The sequence below is a fragment of the Bubalus bubalis genome, chromosome 19 (assembly GCF_019923935.1).
Source record: "Bubalus bubalis isolate 160015118507 breed Murrah chromosome 19, NDDB_SH_1, whole genome shotgun sequence".
Lineage (NCBI taxonomy): Eukaryota > Metazoa > Chordata > Mammalia > Artiodactyla > Bovidae > Bubalus > Bubalus bubalis.
In genome coordinates this window covers 37,765,928-37,791,377 of record NC_059175.1, presented here as the reverse complement: position 1 = coordinate 37,791,377, position 25,450 = coordinate 37,765,928, and the positions used below count along the sequence as shown (strand labels likewise).

General features: G+C 37.2%; 1 protein-coding gene across 2 annotated transcripts in view; it reads right to left on the bottom strand.

The window, feature by feature from the left end:
• The window catches only part of RANBP3L (RAN binding protein 3 like), a 58,475-nt gene that overhangs the window by 13,359 nt on the left and 19,666 nt on the right, over positions 1–25,450 (bottom strand). For both annotated transcript variants that reach the window (XM_044932443.2, XM_006074873.4), the window contains exons 2-8: positions 16,990–17,048; positions 16,284–16,323; positions 15,705–15,782; positions 6,523–6,594; positions 5,626–5,765; positions 1,208–1,311; positions 2–86 (exon numbers count right to left, since the gene is read on the bottom strand). In XM_044932443.2, coding sequence (XP_044788378.2) covers positions 2–86; positions 1,208–1,311; positions 5,626–5,765; positions 6,523–6,594; positions 15,705–15,782; positions 16,284–16,323; positions 16,990–17,048 — 578 coding nt within the window. The remainder of the gene's footprint in view (position 1; positions 87–1,207; positions 1,312–5,625; positions 5,766–6,522; positions 6,595–15,704; positions 15,783–16,283; positions 16,324–16,989; positions 17,049–25,450) is intronic.

Genomic DNA, 25,450 nt, shown 5'->3' with positions numbered 1-25,450 from the left:
CCAAAACTCTTTCTACCATGTTTTCTCCAAAAACGAAATCAGAACTGCAGCTTTTCATAGAATATTTATCTTCATTTGGTTGACATCTATGGAAAAGAAGTAAGCATTTGCTATTTTAAATGTAGTAGCAATGGATATAGCCATATTAAACCTTAGTGAAATAATCAGATGATTTAATAGATTTATGTAAAGCATAAAAACATCTGCTAACTTTTGTCTATCTGAAGTTAATGAGAAATGAAGGAAAAGATGAAATAGGTACTTCTGATGATGAAAGTCAAAATATCTGACAGCTGTTACAACACTGGCCAAGACCAGTGCAGAGAGGCTGTGTGATCAGCCGGGGAGCTGCCCAGTCATTATCTTTGTGCTTTTCCAGCGCTGACTCTCTGGTCTCCAGTCTCCACTCTCCTCTTCCCCAACTGGCCAGTGCTTTTAGCCATGCAAGGTCTAAGGGCAACAGCAAAGGCAATCTCTCTTCTCGGTTACACTTGAGTGTGCAGTGGTTCAGTTCAATTTTTACCTCCCAGAAACTTGAATGTTTAAAATGTTTTGCATAACGACAAACTCAAAGACATGCAGCCCTCTGTTGGCAGACATGCTTCAGGATCCCTACTGCACCCACAGCATGCACAGTAGGTAAGTGCTGAGGTACCTGTATGGGCTCCGGTCATGAGACCAGTATGTCCACAGCTAGTTGCATTCCTCTCTCAGATCAAACATGCCCCCATCACTGGCAATGCTAATAAATATTCACTTTCACTTTGCATATTTCTACTGCTTTCTTTGTTGTCTGTCCGATTTATGTTAATACATAATAATGCCAGAAATAATTTAAAAGAGGGAAAGAGAGAATACCAGGGGAAGAGGAGGAAAGGCTAATTGAGTAGCCAGATATTTAATGCCTAACTAAATAAAAAGTTTAGCTCTACCTAATTGAAACATTCTTACCCAAGTCAATGAATATTGTCTTACCCAAGACAATGAATATTGTCTTACCCAAGACAATCCAATACCAGGACAATAATATACAAATACTAGAGACATTTTTAAAAGCATTTTAAACTTGTATTTTATAAAATCTCCTCTCAAGCAGAAATCTTAGCAATTTGTCTGTACAATGTCAGAAAATTATTTTCCGTAAATAATTTTATTGACAAAAGAAAGAAAATGAAAGAACATTTCCATTTCCTCGTCGTTAACTTACCGTAGTGATGTAGTACCTAAAGCATTCTGATTAGTAGACAGCTGGATTGAAATTCTGGCATTTGGTAAGTTTTCACTTAGCAAATAGGAGTTCCCCTCATAAATCTGAAAGAAAAAAAGTCCATCAAAAAGTTCATTTAAACTGCCTTTCTATATATAAGAGCATTAGACAAGGAAACAATAGCTATAGCTAAATTCTGTAGGCAAGAATACTGGAGTGGGTTGTCATATCCTTCTCCAGGGGATCTTCCCATCCCAGGGATCGAACCCAGATCTCCTGCATTGCAGGCATATGCTTTAACCTCTGAGCCACCAAGGAAGCCTTAGCTATAGTTAAATGAATAGAAAACTTACTATGTTCAAGTACAGTCCTAAACATATTCTATACACTATCTCATATACTCCTCAAAACAACTCTCTACACTTTGTACTTCTATTATCCACACTTCAGGTGAGCAGACTGACCTAATACGCTTAAATAACGGTCAGAACTGGGCAATCAGAAGAGGGCTGACATTCAAACATCGGTCTGCCTAAAACCAAGGATTGTGCACTAGCATTCAGAAATCCCAGCTTCTTTTGTTACTTTTACCTTTTTAGGCAGTGGACTTAAATCTCGTTTCTAGACTAGTAAATATGTGTTTCAGGACTATTTAGCCCATGGAAACCCCTAAGAGCTTCACCATCATTGCCACCCAATGTGAGGGGAAATTCCATCTCTTCCTCTAGAAACTTTTGGTGATCTAATTGGTCATTCCATCTGCTGTGTATATACATATGCACCTTATCTGCATTAATGTGTAAATGAAGGAGTGTGCAGTTTTAGAACTGGAAGGAACCCAGTAGTCTGATCTAGTGTCCTCAATGATTGTGGACATATCCCTTCCTCCACCAGGAATTTTCAAAGATGTTGCAAGGACGTTTAGTCTTTAAATAGGGTTGTTTCCACTTTAATTTTATATCAATCAAAAATAATTTTGAGTAGTTTTCCATATATAACAGAATTTGAAAGCTGAGAAATGTGTGTCAAGAGAGTATGTGTCATCGGTTAGCAAACAGCAAAGTACATGCTTATGACTCAGTCACTCAGATGATTTATCTGTCAACCAAAATGGTAGTTTTAAACTCTTTAGGTTGCTTAGAATAGTTTATTAGGAATTTGTTATCTACAACAAGTAACCACTGATTAATGACAGAATGAAATAAAATAGCTCTAATTTAATATACAAATTTAAAAGGAACATAAAAATAAGGATTCTACAAAATTTACCTGGAGATCATTTTCACTGTATCTATACATTATATCATTGTGTCAGAATTCTGACATAGTGTCTTATACATAGCTTACCTTTAGATCTTCAAAAATCATTATTAAACAGAAAAAATCAATGATGGGCATATCCAATTAGACTTTTCACCAATTAGGAATAAATTCTATTCATGCCCTAAATAAGTTATTTGAAAAGAAATTTTTGCAAATGATAGTCTAGTTATTTCTCTTATGTTTTATTATTGAGGAAGAAAATACAGGAAATATATTAATAAATTTTATTTTAAAACCATGCAATTTTGCAAGATCTTAAAAAAATCATGCCAAGGAATAAATATTAATCAGCTTTTGATATAATGTGTAAGTAAAAATTTTCATCTATAATTTATAGAACATGCTATTCCAAAATCAAATGCAATATAACATTTCAGAAATTAGTCAACACATCATAGTTTTTCTTATACACTTTAAAACAAATTAAACAACATGCATCACTTTTAAAATAGGTAAATAATTTATATAATACGGTGATTATTATACTTAAATGAAAATATTTAATAATATAGTGATTTGACATTTTTAAATATTTTAATTTAAAATCACATATATAACATAAATGATTAAGTGATTTTTATTTATTTATTATTAATTTATTTATTTTAATTGGAGGCTAAATACTTTATAATATTGTAATGGTTTTTGCCATACATTGACGTGAGTCAGCCATGGGTTTATATGTGTTCCCATCCTGAACCCCCCTCCCACCTCCCTTCCCATCCCATCCCTCTGGGTCATCCCTGTGCACCAGCCCTGAGCAACCTGTCTCATGCATCAATCCTGGACTGACGATCTCTTTCACATATGATATTATACATGTTTCAATGCCATTCTCCCAAACCATCCCATCCTCTCTCTCTCCCACAGGGTCCAAAAGACTGTTGCATACATCTGTGTCTCTTTTGCTGTCTTGCATACAGGGTTATCATTACCATCTTTCTAAATTCCATATATATGCATTAGTATACTGTATTGGTATTTTTCTTTCTGGCTTACTTCACTCTGTATAATAGGCTCCCGTTTCATCCACCTCATTAAAACTGATTCAAATGTATTCTTTTTAATGGCTGAGTAATACTCCATTGTGTGTATGTACCACAGCTTTCTTATCCATTGGTCTGCTGATGGACATCTAGGTTGCTTCCATGTCCTGGCTATTATAAACAGTGCTGCGATGAACACTGGGGTACACGTGTCTCTTTCAGTTCTGGTTTCCTCGGTGTGTATGCCCAGCAGTGGGATTGCTGGGCCGTATGGCAGTTCTATTTCCAATTTTTTAAGGAATCTCCACACTGTTCTCCATAGTGGCTGTACTAGTTTGCATTCCCACCAACAGTGTAAAAGGGTTCCCTTTTCTCCACATCCTCTCCAGCATTTATTGCTTGTAGACTTTTGGATAGCAGCCATTCTGACTGGCGTGAAATGGTACCTTATTATGGTTTTGATTTGCATTTCTCTGATAATGAGTGACGTGGAGCATCTTTTCATGTGTTTGTTAGCCATCTGTATGTCTTCTTTGAAGAACTGTCTGTTTAGTTCTTTGGCCCATTTTTTGATTGGGTCATTTATTTTTCTGGAATTGCACTGTAGGAGTTGCTTGTATATTTTTGAGATTAATTCTTTGCTTCGTTTAACGATTAATTCGTTGCTTCGTTTGCTATTATTTTCCCCCATCCTGAAGGCTATCTTTTCACTTTGCTTATAGTTTCCTTCATTGTGCTAAAGCTTTTAAGGTTAATTAGGTCCCATTTGTTTATTTTTGCTTTTATTTCCATTACTCTGGGAAGTGGGTCATAGAGGATCCTGCTGTGATTTATGTTGGAGAGTGTTTTGCCTATGTTTTCCGCTAGGAGTTTTATAGTTTCTGGTCTTACGTTTAGATCTTTAATCCATTTTGAGTTTATTTTTGTGTATAGTGTTAGAAAGTGTTCTAGTTTCATTCTTTTACAAATGGTTGACCAGTTTTCCCAGCACCACTGTTAAAGAGATTGTCTTTAATCCATTGTATATTCTTTCTCCATTGTATATTCTTGCCTCCTTTGTCAAAGATAAGGTGTCCATAGGTGAAATGATTTTTAAAATTCACAATGAGTCTCATGAAATCATAGCTTACAAATAAAAAGAATTGGAAATATAAAAATGTTGGCAAATGCTGACCAGATTCAACTCCCTTACTTCACTGATGAAAAACAGAAGGTTGGGAGCTTTGTCTAAGAATGTAAACACAGTAGATAGTGGTAGAGGTAGAATTAGTACTGATCTGATTTTTTTCAATGACTTGACTAAATGATTGGTATTTTAATACTTTCAGCTTAAAATGAGAACACTGTTCTCATGTTCAGTCCAGGAAAACAAAACCAACCTTGATCAACCCTCAGTAGTTTAGCTGGAAACGACTGGTGGCATAATTCAAATTCCAACCTATTGATCTGGTGTCCCCTTCCTCTCAAGTATCTGCTTCTGGAAGACACAGAACTATAGCAACAGAATATCCCCATACCCTTATCTGTATGGTGTTAGTAAAATGAGTGTCTCCTTGGAAAGGCCCACGAGGAGTGATTCAGTTGGAAGAGAAATTGGTTTCTGTCTCCAGGAGCTTCCCAAGCCCTCCCAGTTATACTGTGGAGAAAGTTCCTTGCTCCTGTTATCCATGAAGATGGGCTGGAGTGGATCCATAGTGTGATCTAAACTGGCAAGGCCACACCAGCATGTCTACCAGTTGGGGATACAAAAAAAAAATCCTTTTCCTTTTTCTGATTTCTGACTTCTGGCCCCTGACACCTCACTGCTCCCCTATTCTCATGTGGGGTCAGTGCACCAGATCAAGACCCCAAGGGTTCCCACCACACAGAACTCAGCTTTACAGCTTAGGAGAGACCACAAGACCTGCTCCTGGGAACAACCCTACAATTTAGGAGGACGAGTTTAGTACAGTCACTGAGGGCTCTTGGCTATCTTGTCCAGCTTTTTTTCCAGCCTGGTAGCTGCTTCAGCATCAGGTAGGCCAAAATTCTGGATGTGGGGACCCACAACAATCTATCAAAAGAAAGATGGGAAATTTAGATCAGTCCTACCATAGGAGGTTTTCTTACCTTACTTTTGTTTTTTTCTTTAACCTTACAGGATTCCAACACATTGTGTCCAAATGATTTTCTTACCTTTATATACCCTTGAGCTTGAGGTGGCTGCAAAATAGCAGGTCTTAGAACAAGCTCAGAATGTTTCACAGGACCTTAAAAGAACAGAATTAAAGGGTCAATATATCTTTAGTGAAATAATTTTCCTCTCAATTTCTTACTAATTTAATGCTTACTTTCTAAAGTCATGATTAAATGAAAGGTTAATGTCAACTGCCGCTGCTGCTGCTAAATCGCTTCAGTCATGTCTGACTCTTGCAACCCCATACACGGCAGACCATCAGGCTCCTCTGTCCCTGGGATTCTCCAGGCAAGAATACTGGAGTGGGTTGCCATTTCCTTCTCCAATGCATGCATGCATGCTAAGTCACTTCAGTCATGTCCGACTCTGTGTGACCCTATGGACGGCAGCCCACCAGGTTCCTCTGTCCATGGGATTCTCTAGGCAAGAATACTGGAGTGGGTTGCCATTTCCTTCTCCATAATGTCAACTAATCAAAGTCAAAATAGCCAGTGAGTTGCCTAGTACTGTCTTCCTGCCTAGCTTTTACCCAATAGACCTGGTTCAATCCCTGGGTTGGGAAGATCCCCTGGAAAAGGGAAAGGCTACCCACTCCTGTATTCTGGCCTGGAGCATTCCATGGACCACAGTCCGTCGGGTTGCAAAGAGTCAGACACAACAGAGCAACTTTGACGTTCACTTTCAATTTGATCATGGGACTTTGCTTACTAAATATATTCCTTCATGTTTTGTCACTCAACCCTACCACCATGCACGCACATACACATCAAGACATGGATGGTAAAACATAAAATTTCTTCAAGTTTCACTTAATAAAGGAAGCTACATACCTTGTTCTGCACTGTTCAGATCAGCATTCCTTTGCACAGAGTTTGATGTCATAAAAACATTGTTTTTCTTCACTGTAAAAAATATTTAGAATATTTTAAACCTGTGAACATGTCAGTTTCTACTGTTTTCACAGTATTGTACTGAACTCACCAGTAGATGTCGCTGTTGGCACTAATCATGCAAGCGCTGAGTCTACTTAAAAGTGCAAAAGCAAAATGAGTTTTGCTACGGTCTTTTTACTCTCAGAAAATAAGTGAAAATTAGATCGCTAATGAAATAGACAGTTTTATTCAGAATCATGAAATCGAATATTGAGAGAAATTCTACAGATAATAAAATCTGAATTGATAGTGAACCATCTATGTGCATTAATATATATTTCTTATAGAATGTTACAAAACTGTTAATAAATTCTGTCCCTTCCCCACTCTTTAATGATACCTGAAGAGAAAAGTAAAGATGACCATTATGCTAGGTTATCAACGTGAACTGATGGGTTAAGACTATGGTCTTGGCTGCAAGAATAGAATTACAGGCATACCAAAGAGATGTTGCTGATTGTGTTCCAGACCACTGTGATAAAGTGACTATCAGTAAATTGAGTCAGACACTCACTTCATTGGTTTCCCAGTGCATATAAAAGTTACATTTACACTATACCGTATTCTATTAAGTGTGCAATAATATGTAATTTAATTTAAAATACTTTATTGCCATGAAAAACAATATACCTACATTTAAAAATGCTTTATCACTGAAAATGCTAAACATCATCTGAGCCTTCAGCAAGTCTTAATGTTTCTGCTGGTGGAGGGTCTTGCTTTGATGTCAGTGGCTGCTGATTGATCTGGGTGGTGATTGCTGAAGGCTGGGGTGGCTGTGGCAGCTTCTTAAAATAACAATGAAGTTTTCATCATCAATTGACTTTTCCTTTCATGAATGATTTCACTGTAGCATGCAGTGCTGGTTGATAACATTTTACTCACAGAACTTCTTTCAAAATTAGAGTCAATCCTCTCAAGCCCTCCTGCTTTATGAATATTACATTTATGTAACATTCTAAAGCCCTTGTTGTCATTTCAACAGTCTTTACAGCACCTTCACCAGTAGATTCTGTCTCAGATAACAACTTTATTCATCCATAAGAAGCAACTCCTCATCTGTCAGGTTTCATCCTGAGATAGCAGCAATTCAGTCACATATTCAGGCTCCGCTTCTAATTCTAGTCCTCTTTCTATTTCCACCACATCTGCAGTTACTTCCTCCGCTAAAGTCCTGAACTCCTCAAACTCATCTGTAAGGACTGTAATCAACTTCTTTTATTTATTTATTTTTTTTTTCAACTTCTTTTAAATTCCTGTTAATGTTGATATTTTGACCTCTTTCCATGAATCGTAAATGTTCTTAGTGGTGTCGAGAATGATGAATACTTTCCAGGTTTTCAAGTGCCTTTGTCCAGGTCCCTCAGAGGAATCACTCTCTATGGCAGCTAAAAGCTTACAAAATGTACTTATTAAATAATTAGACTTGAAAATCAAAATGAGTCCTTGATCCATGGGCTGCAGAATAAATGTTGTGTTCTGTCTCTGTCTATGCTCAGTTGATCAGACATGTCCACTCTTAGGGACCCCATGGACTGTAGCTTGCCAGATTTCTCTGTCTGTGGGATTTCCCAGGCAAGAATACTGGGGTAGGTTGCCATTTCCTCCTCCAGGAGATCTTTCCAATCCAGGGACTGAACCCGCATCTCCTATGTCTCCTGTATTGGCAGGCAGATTCTTTACTGACCACTGAGCTACCTGGGAAGGTCAAATGTTGTGTTAGCTGGCATGAAAACAACATTAATCTCACTGTACATCTCCATCAGAACTTTTGGGTGACCAGATACAGTGTCAATGAACAGTAATATTTTGAAAGGAATCTTTTTCTGAGCAGTGGCTTGCAATGGTGGGGTTAAAGTACTCATCAAATCATGTTGTAAACAGATGTGATAACATCCAGGCTTTGTAGTTCCCTTTATTGAACACACAGAGTAGATTTATCATAATTCTTAGTGGCCCTAAACTTTCAGAATGGTAAACAAGCACTGGCTTCTATTCAATGTCTCCAGCTGCATTAGTCCCTAACAAAAGAGTCAGCTTATCCTTTGAAACTTTAAAGTCAAGCATTGACTTGTCCTCTCTAGCTATGAAAGTGCTAGATGGCATCTTCTTCCAGGATAAAGTTGTTCCATCTACGTTGAAAATCTGTGGTTTAGCTTAGCCACCTTCCTTAGTGATCTTAGCTAGATCATCTGGATAACTTGTCGCAGCTTCTACTTGCTGCTTCACCTTGTACTATGATGTCATAGAGACAGCTTCTTTCCTTAAACCGCATGAACCAGCCTCTGCTAGCTTCAGACTTTTCTTCTGCAGCTTCCTCACCTCTCTCAGCCTATACGGAACTGAAAAGAGTCAAGGCCTTGCTCTGGATTAGGCTGTGGCTTGAGGAAATATTGTGGCTGGTTTGATCTTCTATCCAGACCACTAGATCTTCCTTCATATCAGCAATAAGTCTGTTTCACCTTCTTATCATTCATGTGTTCAGTGGAGTAGCATTTTCAATTTCCTTTGGGGAGTTTTCCTTGGCATTTACATGTTTGCTAACCATTTGGTGCAGGAGCCCTAGCTTTTGACCTATCTTGGCTTTAGACATTCTTTCCTCACTAAACTTAATCATTTCTAACTTTTGATTTAAAGTGAGAGACATGCATAGAAATGAATGAAAATGAAAATACAACAACCCAAAACCTGTGGGACACTGTAAAAGCAGTCCTAAGGGGAAAGTTCATAGCAATACAGGCATACCTCAAGAAACAAGAAAAAAGTCAAATAAATAACCTAACTCTACACCTAAAGCAACTAGAAAAGGAAGAAATGAAGAACCCCAGGGTTAGTAGAAGGAGAGAAATCTTAAAAATTAGGGCAGAAATAAATGCAAAAGAAACAAAAGAGACCATAGCAAAAATCAACAAAGCCAAAAGCTGGTTCTTTGAAAGGATAAATAAAATTGACAAAGCATTAGCCAGACTCATCAAGAAACAAAGGGAGAAAAATCAAATCAATAAAATTAGAAATGAAAATGGAGAGATCACAACAGACAACACAGAAATACAAAGGATCATAAGAGACTACTATCAGCAATTATATGCCAATAAAATGGACAATGTGGAAGAAATGGACAAATTCTTAGAAAAGCACAACTTTCCAAAACTGGACCAGGAAGAAATAGAAAATCTTAACAGACCCATCACAAGCACGGAAATTGAAACTATAATCAGAAATCTTCCAGCAAACAAAAGCCCAGGTCCAGACGGCTTCACAGCTGAATGCTACCAAAAATTTAGAGAAGAGCTAACACCTATCCTACTCAAACTCTTCCAGAAAATAGCAGAGGAAGGTAAACTTCCAAACTCATTCTATGAGGCCACCATCACCCTAATACCAAAACCTGACAAAGATGCCACAAAAAAAGAAAACTACAGGCCAATATCACTGATGAACATAGATGCAAAAATCCTTAACAAAATTCTAGCAATCAGAATCCAACAACACATTGAAAAGATGATACACCATGACCAAGTGGGCTTTATCCCAGGGATGCAAGGATTCTTCAATATCCGCAAATCAATCAATGTAATACACCACATTAACAAATTGAAAAATAAAAACCATATGATTATCTCAATAGATGCAGAGAAAGCCTTTGACAAAATTCAACATCCATTTATGATAAAAACTCTCCAGAAAGCAGGAATAGAAGGAACATACCTCAACATAATAAAAGCTATATATGACAAACCCACAGCAAACATTATCCTCAATGGTGAAAAACTGAAAGCATTTCCTCTAAAGTCAGGAACAAGACAAGGGTGCCCACTTTCACCATTACTATTCAACATAGTTTTGGAAGTTTTAGCCACAGCAATCAGAGCAGAAAAAGAAATAAAAGGAATCCAAATTGGAACAGAAGAAGTAAAACTCTCACTGTTTGCAGATGACATGATCCTCTACATAGAAAACCCTAAAGACTCCACTAGAAAATCACTAGAACTAATCAATGAATATAGTAAAGTTGCAGGATATAAAATCAACACACAGAAATCCCTTGCATTCCTATACACTAATAATGAGAAAATAGAAAGAGAAATTAAGGAAACAATTCCATTCACCATTGCAACGAAAAGAATAAAATACTTAGGAATATATCTACCTAAAGAAACTAAAGACCTATATATAGAAAACTATAAATCACTGGTGAAAGAAATCAAAGAGGACACTAATAGATGGAGAAATATACCATGTTCATGGATCGGAAGAATCAATATAGTGAAAATGAGTATACTACCCAAAGCAATTTATAGATTCAATGCAATCCCTATCAAGCTACCAACAGCATTCTTCACAGAGCTAGAACAAATAATTTCACAATTTGTATGGAAATACAAAAAACCTCGAATAGCCAAAGCTATCTTGAGAAAGAAGAATGTGACTGGAGGAATCAACTTGCCTGACTTCAGGCTCTACTACAAAGCCACAGTTATCAAGACAGTATGGTACTGGCACAAAGACAGAAATATAGATCAATGGAACAAAATAGAAAGCCCAGAGATAAATCCACGCACATATGGACACCTTATCTTTGACAAAGGAGGCAAGAATATACAATGGATTAAAGACAATCTCTTTAACAAGTGGTGCTGGGAAATCTGGTCAACCACTTGTAAACGAATGAAACTAGAACACTTTCTAACACCATACACAAAAATAAACTCAAAATGGATTAAAGATCTAAACGTAAGACCAGAAACTATAAAACTCCTAGAGGAGAACATAGGCAAAACACTCTCTGACATACATCACAGCAGGATCTTCTATGACCCACCTCCCAGAATATTGGAAATAAAAGCAAAAATAAACAAATGGGACCTAATTAACCTTAAAAGCTTCTGCACAACAAAGGAAATTATAAGCAAGGTGAAAAGACAGCCTTCAGAATGGGAGAAGATAATAGCAAATGAAGTAACTGACAAAGAATTAATCTCAAAAATATACAAGCAGCTCCTACAGCGCAATTCCAGAAAAATAAATGACCCAATCAAAAAATGGGCCAAAGAACTACACAGACATTTCTCCAAAGAAGACATACAGATGGCTAACAAACACATGAAAAGATGCTCCACATCACTCATTATCAGAGAAATGCAAATCAAAACCTCTATGAGGTACCATTTCATGCCAGTCAGAATGGCTGTGATCCAAAAGTCTACAAGCAATAAATGCTGGAGAGAGTGTGGAGAAAAGGGAACCCTCTTACATTGTTAGTGGGAATGCAAACTAGTACAGCCACTATGGAGAACAGTGTGGAGATTCCTTACAAAACTGGAAATAGAACTGCCATACGACCCAGCAATCCCACTGCTGGGCATACACACTGAAGAAACCAGAACTGAAAGAGACACGTGTACCCCAGTGTTCATCGCAGCACTGTTTATAATAGCCAGGACATGGAAGCAACCTAGATATTCATCAGCAGACCAATGGATAAGAAAGCTGTGGTACATATACACAATGGAGTATTACTCAGCCATTAAAAAGAATACATTTGAATCAGTTCTAATGAGGTAGATGAAACTGGAGCCTATTATACAGAGTGAAGTAAGCCAGAAAGAAAAATACCAATACAGTATACTAATGCATATATATGGAATTTAGAAAGATGGTAACAATAACCCTGTGTACGAGACAGCAAAAGAGACACTGATGTATAGAACAGTCTTTTGGACCCTGTGGGAGAGGGAGAGGGTGGGATGATTTGGGAGAATGGCATTGAAATATGTATAATATCATATATGAAACGAGTCGCCAGTCCAGATTCAATGCACGATACTGGATGCTTGGGGCTGGTGCAGAGGGATGGTATGGGGAGGGAGGAGGGAGGAGGGTTCAGGATGGGGAACATATGTATACCTGTGGTGGATTCATTTTGATATATGGCAAAACCAATACAATATTGTAAAGTTAAAAAATAAAATTTAAAAAAAATAAAGTGAGAGACATGCAACTCTTTCTTTCACTTGAATACTTAGAGGCCACTGTAAGGCTATTGATTGGCCTAATTTCAATATTGTTTTATCTCATAGAATAGGGAGGCCTGAAGACAGTGAGAGAGATGAGGGAAGGGGCTAGCTGGTAGAGCAGTCAGAACATACACATTTATTAAATTTGCCATCTTACATGAGAGCAGTTTAAAGTGCCCCCCCAAATTACTATTACAATAGTAACATCTAAGATCACTGATCACAGATCACCATAAAAAGTATAATACTGAAAATTTTGAAATATTGCAAGAATTACCAAAATGTGACACAGAAACACAAAGTCAGCAAATGCTTTTAGAAAATGAAGCCCATAGACTTGCTTGAGGTGTGGTTGCCACAAACTTTCAATTTGTAAAAAATGTAATATCTGTGAAGCTCAAAAAAACAAGGTATGCCTGTACTACAAATCTCAAAGAGATTACCTCCTGGTGGCAAATTGCAAAGATAACAGCCTTTGAGAATTGGATTAATGGAGATAAGAAAAGAATAAGAATTGCTTTTTTGAAGTGTTATAACATTATATATGTTGGGGTACAATTGCTTCTCTAATTCAAAATTCAGTTACATAGTTTTTATGATCTTTATTGCTTCCCAGGTGGCTCAGTAGTAAAGAATCCACCTACCAGTGCAGGAGACCCAGGAGACATGAGTTTAATCCCTGGGTCAGAAAGATCCCCTGGAGAAGGAAACGGCAAACCACTCCAACATTCTTCCCTGAAAAATCCCAACAGAGGAGCCTGGGAGGCTACAGTCCATAGGGTCACAAAGAATCGGACATAACTGAGCGACTGAGCGCACACACACACACACACACACACACATGCATGATCTTTATAAGTGGAAAATAACATTGAATGAACCATTTAATTGTACTATTTGTCTCCTTCCAACACCACCAATATTCTGCACGACATAGAATGTGATGGTGCTTGGTAATATTTTATTCATCCTTTTCATATGTGCGTCTGATTTTTAGAAAATGATTTGAAGTGATTATCCAGATAATTTAAAGTCATCTCTTTGCTTTATGCACAAATAACACCAAAACAAATCCTCTGGTATTAGAGCCCCTATTCCTCTTAATGTCTATAACTTCTCAGGCAGGTACAGATGGGGCTTATTGAACTAGGATCTATCTCTTCTGTATCTGAAGGGTGTCTGATATATTGATTCCCAGTCACACTTGGCATTGTTAATAAGAATATAAATTCATTAGTTTCACGTGATTCCTGGGTAGAATCCATTAAAAGAAAGTGAATAGTTCGCATTTTCTGTTTCTTGTGGGTAAGCTTAACTTGGAAAAAGCAGTTTGTTGTTCAGTAAAAACAAAAATATGCAAGACTACAAATCATATTTCTTTTGGAACTAATGACAAAGAGACTTTAATTTTTCATTTTATACCTTCAGGTGCTATTTGAATTTGTTATTAAGGGTGGTTTTTTTAAAATGTAAAGATTAAATAGGTTGTAGAACAATGTGAATATACTTAATGCTTCTGAACTGCATACTTTCAAAAAAAGACACACAAAAAAATCATAATCTTGACATAGAGCATGTTTCAATCATTTCAAATATTTTATTATGATAAAATAATTTTACTTAGCAAAGCATTAAAATTTAAATAAAAAGAAGTAATATTTTAATTAGTGAAAAATTCAAAAGGAATGATATCCTAAACTTTAGAATATAAATTTAAAGCATAAAATTTAGAATGAGAATCTAAGCGTCATTATATATTTGAGTACTACAAATATTATAAACCATATAGATGGACAATAATAAGAAAAATAAAGCAAGTTATTTTACAGGGCTGTATTATATAAAAGAATGCTATCATAAACATGAAATCCTAAAGAACATTATAAAGTTTAAATTTTCTACCAAAATAAACAGATATACTGTGTGGATTTGTGGGGCTAGAATTCAGATGTCTTTGACAAGTGGCTTTGAAAAAAAATTATATACAAATTCTGAAATTGTACAGAGAATGTTTTTGGACGTATCCATGCATACTTTGCTAAGACCCCTATTTTATTTGCCACTAAAATGTCAATGTTTTACAGTAGCTGAAAAAGAAAGCCTATCATGAATGAGAATGGATCTTGAAAAGTCAGAGTGTCAGACTTGAGGTTCTAAGAAGTTCTTTATTATCTGGCCCAGAAGGAGGGAAGGCTGGGAGGTCCGTGAAGGATGACAATGTTAATCACTTCTGGGGCAAGGATGATGCTAAAAACAGATTGCAAACAAGTCAATAGGGTTTTGTTTATCTTTTCATTTGGATTTTTGCTGTTTTGGAAAATTTTCTTTGTCATCAGTTTAGAAAAATCTTTGCATCTTTATTGATTAAAGATAGTGTGCCTCTGGTGAGGATGATATCAATTTAGTAAATATTTCCATGCTCATCATGTACGAGACCCTCTGTCAGGCATGAAGATGACCTCAAGGAGCTCTTAGTGGAGGAGACAGACATGCATATAAACAGCTGCATGGCAAGAAGAGGGCCTGTGCTCCATCATAAAAGTGTGATCCATCATAAAAGGAGTCACCAGAATGCTTGGAGTGTAGACAGGCAAACTAAGTTACTGATTTATTCAAAACACAGCATATGATAAAGCTCTTAGAAAAAGTGTCTTTTTAAAAGGCAGACATATGTTTAAGGAGATGCTTACTTAGAAGGAAATAGCAGATTGCCCTAATTGTAAAGCTAATTCTGTAGCTAGATTCTGTAATGCAGAAACTTTGGGAACACAGCAAAATACAAAGGGATGGGGTGTTCAAATAACTTGTAATCCCATTTTATCTAAGATAACCATTGTTAACACTGTGGCTTATGTCCTTTCGGTCTTTTTTCCAATGTTGATAAGTTAAATTTTAAATAATAATTCACTGTATTCTATCGACTGCTGTTTTCACATAACAATATATTAGAAACACCATCCAATGGATATATTTTTAAACATTTACCTGTCTGAAAATTTCCTAGTAGTATCACACTCAGAGTACACATAGCAGTGAACACTCAACAGCCCAGACTATACCTACCTTCTTGGTTCTGAGAATCTGTAGTATGCCAAGTAGAAGATGAAGCCCGGACACGCTTTCTTGAAAATTCATTGCATTCTGTAAGAAATTCAATGTGAAGGGTAAAAGTGATTGCAATAACAAATTAGTTTCAATCCATGATATGAGAGGAGAAATATAATTTCCTTTTCTCTAGATATATCATTGTTTGACAACATGTTAATTCCTAAAACTCAGTTTTAAATATTGGGGTTAATAGCTTGGTCATTATAAACTGACAGGCATATCATCCTGCTGTGAAATAGTTAGAAACAAGTGGCTTTGACAAAAAATTATATACAAATTCTGAAATTGTATAGAGAATGTTTTTGGAAGGTTGGAGGACAAGCAGTGGAGAGTCATAGGCTTTTAGTATTGCTAACATAATATTCTCAGGGACCTATATGTCATCTTTCAAAACAAAAGCCAGTATATCTGTGTGCTTAAAAACAAGAAAAAATGGTTAGATTTTATATAGTCTGTGCCACATGCCAAAATGTTTTTGCCTACTTGTTTCTTGATAAAAATATTGCTTTTGAAATATAGGATACAAATCATTACCACGTTCTGCTGCTTCATATAGGATGTCTTCTGCAGGTCTCTGGAAGGAAACAAAGCTGCCAATGAGAGCTGAGTGTTTGCTATTTTCAAATCACATTTCCACCCTGTCACTTCATAAGAGAGTTCTCAAAAGCCAGGTCTTTTCAGCTAGGCTAGGAAAAGCAGCTCACTAAGGGTTGGGTTTTTCTTTAGTTTTGGGGGTTAGCAGGGTAAGTTGTCTCCATAAGCAATAATGAGTAACAACAAAATACTAGTTAAGCTACTAATACTATCATGTCTTTCAAAGCAAGTGCTTTTAGTTTGAGGCTGAAAAAAGCAAATGGAGTCCTTAAGATTTCTTTTGAGTCATATATTGAAGTTTAGAACTTATTTTATATCCATTTTAAGCTAGGTCAATGGTCAGGACCCATCATAAGCCTTAACTCTTCTAATCTCTTTCAGTCCCTCCCCCTTCCCAGTCAGTCCAAAAAAACAGATCATTTTGGTAAATATTATGTTATCCATAGTTTCAGGATAAAGTCTCTGGCTTCCCATTTCAGCCAAATTGCTATCGGTAAATCCCTACTATGTAAATATTCTCAGCTACAACTCTTGCTATGTGAAAAAATAAATTTATGCAACAGTGATATAATTTAGTACAGCTAGCTTCTCAAAATACAGTCTTCTTTGTCAAAGTAAAAATCAAAGAAAAGTAACTTGACTTTACCTTAGAAGTTTGTTCTCTCTTTTCAAAAACAAATATTGGTTGAGCAATGATAGATTTTTCTGTAAAAGAAAAAAAACATGCAAGAAATCAAACAACACATTGACATTTCTAACACCAACTAAAAATACTTGAAGATATTTTGGTTTTGTATTTTTCCCTGCCTTTGGGTAAACTCCAAACTGTTTTATATGAATGGTTTAATTGGCATATTTACAAATGATTCTAACAGTTAATTACAGAAAGAAATACTCGGGGAAAGTAATATGTTTCCATAAATAGAGAGATCACATCATTAAAGAAAATCCTTTAAGTGTTTAAGGAAAACAAAATACAATTACCTGCATTTAGAAACTCATCATGACACAGTGACTAACACTTTCAAAATAAACAATAAAATTTAAAAAATTTTTAACTTTTTAAATAAAAAATTTCAAAGGATGAAAAATCACATGTGAAAATAGTACTTCTACTTGGGTTGGATCTCAAATATAAATGGTATAGATATACTTAAATGATCCAGAATTAACTCATATTTCCTTGACTAGAGTAGATATATACCAAGTCATGTTTTCAATATTTAGACCAAGAATCTGTTTTAAACAGTGTTGTAAAGTAAGGAATTTGTCTTCAGCCCTTCCAACCTTATTAATCTTTCGTATTTTCCTATCCTAGGTAATGCTAGAAAGGAACTCATTCACTCTAGGGCATAAATGAGTGATGACTGCATTAAATATCAGCACTCTAAAATTCATAGGGGAGATCATATAGTTGTAAAAACTTGGGCTCTGGAGTTAGGGAAGTATGTGTTCAAATATAAGTTCCACCTGTAACTGACAATATACTTTTGGAAAAAATATGCCTGTACCTTTAGTTTTTTCCTCCCCCATCCCCCCCCAAAAAAGGTTATAACAGTACTTACTTATGAGCTTATGTGAAAATTAAATGGATTTTTAGATATAATTAGATTTTGACAAGACCCAAAAAAAGCCTGAAAGAAAGGATATTCAATACGTGGTGTGACACCAATCTTGATTCCAAAACTCACAGCTGACAGGCTAACTTATGACTGCACTTTCTGGATAAGCCTAAATATGACCTCAGAACTTTTCTCATTTTAGACTTCCCGCAGCCATTACTGATGTGTTGTCCTGGTATAGAAGCTGAGGTAATTTTCCATCACTGGCTGAATAAATAGAAGTCTAGCTGAAGAATTTCGAGGAACTACCAGATAATTATATCTTTTATATGCCAGAAAGGGACTCTCCAGTTACCCACAATCTTATCCCATAATAGTGTGTCAAAACTCTGCCAGACCACCCACTGCCAGCTCCTGGGCCCCTGTGAACTTGGGCGCCTTCTTTCAGTCCAGCGAGATAAGCTTCACCTTCTCTATACACGTGCTTCCGTGCTGTCTGCCCTTGGAGCCAAGTGAACCGCAGCAGAAAATGCTCAACAACACACTGGCATTGCCATCTAGAATAAACTGTAGCTCAAGTCTTGCTTCTTTCTTAGAAGAGCGTCCTTTTTCAGACAGTACATTGGATTGAAGAAGTGAGATCTCTAATGACTTTGAAAGAAAATAGTTTTTGTGAATGTGTAGTGGAATATTTATAAACTGGAATCCTAAGTGGGCCTCTTCTAAATTGGACTTAGGATAGTCATCCTTAAAGTAGTATGACTTGACCTAACTCTAAACAAATAACAAGTTGACTTTTCCTCTATCAAAAAGAGAAAAAAAAAAGAACTAAAAACAGGCAGAAGTGATCTTCAGTGGCAGCATTAAGTAGGAAATTATACAGGGTTACTTGTAGTTTGGAGGGCAAATGGTAAAGTAGGAAGGCAAATTTTATTCATCAGATCAACAAATATTTATTGATTATATATATATATATATATATATATACTTTTTTTTTTAAACTAGATACACATTGTCTGGCTGAAGGGTTATTAGCCTCACTGTAGCCATCTTCTCTCCCTAAACACTGTCCAGGCTCATTAGTTAGAAAGCAGGTTAGTTACCTGTTAGAAAGTTACCTGTTGGTTAGTTATCTATTAGTTAGAAAGGAGGTTAGTTATCTCCTCTCTCATCTAGATTCTCTTCCCCTCTCCCAAGGCAGTCCTTTGGCTCCAAAGACAAAGTTAAAAGTAAACACTTACCAAGCTGTTAGGTTCACAGCAATTTTCTAACCTGACCCAATAGGAAAACTTGAAAATAAGATCATGGTCCTTAAAGTGGTATATTTTAAACTTTATCCTTTTTTCTTTCTAATATGTTCATTGATCACTTGTTCATTAATCCACTTATATCCAAGACACTTTGCAAGGCAAGAGAGAGAAGACTGTGGTATAACATGAGGCTGAATATGAAAACGGAGTTTTGAAAAGCCTTGCAGTTTGTGCCAAGGAGTTTTGTTTTTATTCCAAGAAAGGCAGAAAGCCAATAAGAGATTTTAAGTGGGGGAGTGATTCACTCTGATATGTATTTTGTTTTTGAAGATCACTCTGCCTGCTGTGTGAAAAACGGCTTAGGGGGGAAAGAGTGAGGGAGAGGAAATAAGGAATCTAGGAGGCTGAATTCTAGAGGAGAACTGACAAGATTGCTCTTTATCTCTTTCTTAATCTCACATCCATGATTTTTTCAGGAAAATGGAATAAAAGTTTAAAATACAGTCTTCTGTTAAAGAGAATGAAAATAAGGAGATGGGGAAGAAAAATTTTAAAGACTTAACAAAATTTTGTTTTGCCTGTTTTAAGGTCCATGTAGCATTTAAAGAATGCCTATATTCATTGTTGTTTTCTAAAATGCTTTATTAAGAGAAGACATTCATTCATCCCACAAATGTTGTATTAAGTACTGGTAATGTAGAAGTGTGATGGTTTAGTCCCAAAGTTGTCTCCAACCCTTTGCGATCCCATGAGCTGTGTAGCCTGCCAGGCTCCTTTGTCCATGAAATTCTCCAGGCAAGACTACTGGAGTGGGTTGCCACTTCCTGCTCCAAGGGATCTTCCTGACTCAGGGGTTGAACCCGCATCTCCTGCTTGGTAGGCAGATTCTTTACCACTGAGCCCCCTGGGAAGCCTGTTACATTCAGGAGGGGCAGAGAAAGTACCATCTATGTAACTTAGTCGATCTCAGTTCACTTGTATTCTGCTCCACAATGGAGGAATACTGTGGCCAAGCACTTTTATCTGTCACTTTATCTAAATTAATTCTTTAAATTTATTTATGGATTAAATGTGGTTTCTACCATGTTTCCAGATACTTTCAGATGAGGAAACTGAGGCTCCGTTAAGCAACTTGCTCAAAGTCACACTAGTAGTAAGTGAGAAAAGCCTTTAAACCCAGAGAGTCCTCCTATAAGACCATTTTCTTAGCTCTCACAGGTCATACTAACATACCTACAACTCTACCAGCACAATGTTATGTTCTCAGTGTATAATACATACCATCCAGTACCACACCAGGGAAAAATCAGTATAAAATCAGAGCACTTACATTTTTTTAACCTTGTCAATGTTGATTGATTATGCATATGTATCTCTACTATGTCAGAAATCACAATGAAACAATAATAAAGGCTTGGGTAATTTTTTTTGGTTGGGGAACCAGAGAGCAGGGAGCAGGTACCACAAAGACAAGGAAAACTGAAGGCAAATAATAGTGACAGAATTTTGGAAGCTATAAAGTAGAAGAATAAGTGATACCCTTAAGCCAGCTGTGGGACTCCTAAAGAGGCAAGCTGGCTGAGTCCCCACAGAGCCACCAAAAGTCCAAGGATGGGTATCACTGAGTATTTCTGGAAGCAGAAGTGAAAACTGGCTGAAAATAGGAAGTAGTTTTGTCTATTTGAGAACCAAGCAACTGTCTCCCTCTCACTCAAGCAGAAGATTCAGGGGTTCCTCCCTAGAAAAGATGAAACAGCAGACAAAGCTTAAAGTGGAGGTTCTATAATGAAAAGATGGGCATTAGGTGAAAGTTTACATACTCTGTTAGTGTCCTGCTATTGCTATAGCAAATTAGGACACGCCTAGTTCTTTAAAACAATACAAATTTATAATCTTAAAGTTCTGGAGGCCAGAAGTCTACACTGGGCCAGCAGGTTTGTGTTCCTTCTGGAGGTTCGGGAAAGACTCCATGTCCTTTCCTTTTCTAGCTTCTAGAGGCCGCCTCATATCTTGACCTGTGGCCCTGCATCACCCCAACGTCTGCTTCTACTGTCCTGTCTCCTTCTGTGACTCTGACAGTCACCTCCTTCTTTGTCCTATGATGACCTTTGCGACGGCAGTGTGCCTATGCAAATCATCTAAGATAATCCCCCAGTCTCAGATCCTTAACATCTACTGGGTTTCTTTTGCCATATAAGGTACACATTTATAGGTTCTGGGCATTAGGATATTGACATCTTTAGGGGGCTGTTATTCTGCCTATCATGCATACAAAATATTAAAGTTCTGAGCAATCTCTACTCAGCTCACAGAATGGTAGCAGCCAGGTTTACTTCCTTTAGGCAGGAAATTATAAGATTTTTCTCTGGAGGGTCTGACTAATCCCAAAGAAGAGCAACAAAAGATACTGACAAAGGGATTTATTGGTGAAAGATCAAACCAGATGATGAGTCCCCAATTCAAGAGCACATAGCCGCCAATGAGCTTTTTAATGAGCACCCCTTTCTTAAATACAAGCAGGTAATCAAGGGTCACCAGACATAAAAATTCAGTGATTGAGTGAGTGAACAAGAGGAAAGGGAATTGGAAGGAAAAGACTAGACAGAAAGCTTAAGGTATATTTTATAAAATTATATGTATATAATTTATTTTCATACATAATATATATTTTAAAATTATATGTGTAATATGCATATAATTAATATTTTCACAAATATGAAACATCCATGAAGCAAAATCAGAATACTATTTTTTTAGAAAAAGCAACACAGAGCAAGAATAAGCTTTTAGAAATTTAGACTTTAAAATATGTATCAAAAGAATCAATACTGACTTAAAAAATCAATAGATTTGGAGAATATAATTGTGTAAATACCCCAGATAGCAGAGCAAAAGAACAGAAATGAAAAATATGAGAATATATAAGAAAACTCAGGTGATCAATCCAAGAACACTTCAATACCTAATAGAAGCTCTAGAGAAAGAGAATATTGGAAAAAGATGGGATGAAATCATCAACAAATAAGTCATTAAAATTCCCCCAAATCAAAAGACCTAAGTTTCCAGTTTGAAAGAGCCAATACAATACTTAGAACAATACATGAAGACAGAACAATACCTATGAAATCTTAGAACACTACAAAGAAAAGGTCCTACTGGCACGGCGAAGGGAGTAAAGTCACAAGGAGTCAGGTGTCAGAATGACTTTCGGAGTCACAACAACAATCCTGTAAAAAATTGGTATAGATGATTTTATTTACAAAGCAGAAATAGGGACACAGATGTAGGAATATGTATGGTTACCAAGGGAAAAAGGCAGGAGGATGGGATGAACTGGTCGACTGGGATTGACATATAAACACTTGGCAGTAGCGGTGTTAGTCGCTCAGTCCTGTCGGACTCTTTGTGACCTGGTGGACTGTAGCCCCGAGGCCTTTCTGTCCATGGGATTCTCCAGGCAAGAATACTGGAGTGGGTTGTCGTGCCTTTCTCCAGAGAAACACTTGATACTATGTATAAAATAGGTAACTAATGAGAACCTACTGTGCTGCACAGGGAACTCTACTCAATGCTCTGTGGTGACCTAAATGGGAAGGAAATGTTAAAAGCAGGGGATATATGTAGATGCACAGCTGATTCACTTTGCTGTACAGCAGAAACTAAAACAACATTGTAAAGCAACTATATTCCAATAAAAAATTTTAAAATAAGAAACCAAAGGAGCAATGCTTTTAACACTCTGAAAAGATTTCCAATCTAAAACTATGTGCTAATATAAAGTACTGGTTAAGTGTAATGACTTGATAAAAACATTTCCAACTGTAAACTCTCAAAATATGTATCCCATATACACCCAGTCTCAGGATGCCTCTAAAGGAGGTGCTTTACCAAAAAGAGCTGGTAAACTAAGGAACCAATAAACAGGGGCACCAACTCAAAAAGAGATGAAGGCAACCTCTAGGAAAATGGTAAAAAGATAGCCCAGAACGACCACAGTACACCAATGGCAGAGAAAAATCAGTCCACAGGGGGGGAGGTCCCTGAAGCAATGCTAGAAAAGAAGTCTCCAAAAAGATGGAGCTAAAGCAATTGAATATCTCGAGTAACTGAATATTTTGAAATGATATTTAGATCATTTGAAGAAAGTTTGGGGATTGACTGGCAACTAGTACGTGGAGAACTAAGAAAACAAAACAAAATGATGACACAATTATTAAATCCAGAGAAAACAAAAAGTTGAGCAGTAAAAGAAAAGTAATCAAAATATATTACACGGTTACAGTGATGTGAATACTGAATATTGATGTAATCAAACTTCTAATATAATGATTTTGGGAAGATGGGGGAATGAAAAGTATACATGTGTTGGTGGTAGTAGTTGAAGGGGTCAGAGAAATCTATGAAAGGAAACTAAATTCTTCCATAGTTTCAAACCACTAGCACCTAAACATAAATATAAAGAGGTATTAAAATTTTAAAAAGAGGTATTAAAAATAGAAGTATAAATATAAAGAGGTAGAACTAAATGCCTGGTACTTGGTTATAGGCCAGAATACTGGAGTGGGTAGCCTTTCCCTTCTCCGGGGGAATCTTCCCAACCCAGGGATCAAACCCATGTCTCCCACATTGCGGGCAGATTCTTTACCAGCTGAGCCACAAGGGAAGCCCAAGAACACTAGAATGGGTAGCCTATGCCTTCTCCAAGTTATCTTCCCAACCCAGGAATTGAACTGAGGTCTCCTGCATTGCAGACAGATTCTCTACCAAATGAGTTATCAGAAAAGCCCTGGTTATATGGAGGTTAATACAAAAGACGGCTGTGAGTTGGATGCTGTTACTTCTGGGGACCCAGAAAAAAGGCAGAGAAAGGAGCAAGGAGGAGATTGCAATTTTTTTTTTTCTAGAAAAGCTAGAAACTTTTTGTAGGACTATTTGGTTCCTTAAACCACATGGATATATATATATAAAACTTTGGAAAAAGAAAAACTAAATTTAAAAATAATTTTTTTCTACCATAGTGTCAAACACCCATGATTGAAGGACAATTCTCATGCTCCTGACCAATGATAGACTTCTTACTGAGTTATATTGCTTAACAAGCATCCAGTATCTTATTTCTTGGATCTAACTGTTCTTTGTATAGAAATATATGGAAATAAATGTGTGAGCAAGACGAATTCACTGGGTTCAGAGTGCAATAAAAACCTCTGAACGACTAAAGATCTGCTCTTCATAAAGCTGTCTGATCTATTGAAAGGTATTTTATGTATTTGTCCTTTACCTCCGTTCAAAACACTCCTTCACATCTCCAAACAAGAATGCAATCTTGTGCATGATGCCTAATGATGGAACTTTGTTCTTCAGGATTCTAAGGTAATGTATGCTGAGTGTTAACAGTAAATATACACTCTTTTTCTCCCCGTTCTAATGTGTACCATCATTTTCCTCAAAATTTTGGGTGAATTGTAAGGTCTTGTTTCTTCCTTTTTTCCCCCGATATATTTAATTAGCACTCAGTCTCTGACATGGAGAAGGAAATGGCAACCCACTCCAGTGTTCTTGCGTAGAGAATCCCAGGGATGGCGGAGCCTGGTGGGCTGCCATTTATGGGGTCGCACAGAATCAGACATGACTGAAGCGACTTAGCAGCAGCAGGAGTCTCTGACAAAAGGGCTTCTCTGGTGGCTCAGAGGTTAAAGCATCTGCCTTCAATGCAGGAGACCTGGCTTTGATCCCTGGGTTGGGAAGATCCCCTGGAGAAGGAAATGGCAACCCACTCCAGTATTCTTGTCTGGAGAATCCCATGGACGGAGGAGCCTGGTAGGCTACAGTCCATGGGGTCACAAAGAGTCGGAGAGGACTGAGCGACTCTGACAAAGCTATTTCATGTAGAAAAGTAAGTGGAGGATTTTCAGTCATCTCAAAGGAGGAGGTTTGAAAGTATCCACTGAGCCAAAAGCAGATCTGAAAGAGAAGCAAGAGGCAGAACGGAGTGCCTTTGGCTGAGAATCCCAGTGGGTACGGGGGCAGGCAGCTCCAGGGGCCCCAGGTTTCTGCTATATAGCTTCGCCCACCTAGAATCTGGCAGACTGCTTCATCTTGCTTGGTAGTTTAGAATAGTTAAGGTGAAAATCCAGTTGTCCAGATTGGATGCTGCTGCTGCTGCTGCTGCTGCTGCTGCTGCTGCTAAATCGCTTCAGTCGTGCCCGACTCTGTGCGACCCCATAGACGGCAGCCCACCAGGCTCCCCCATCCCTGGGATTCTCCAGGCAAGAACACTGGAGTGGGTTGCCAT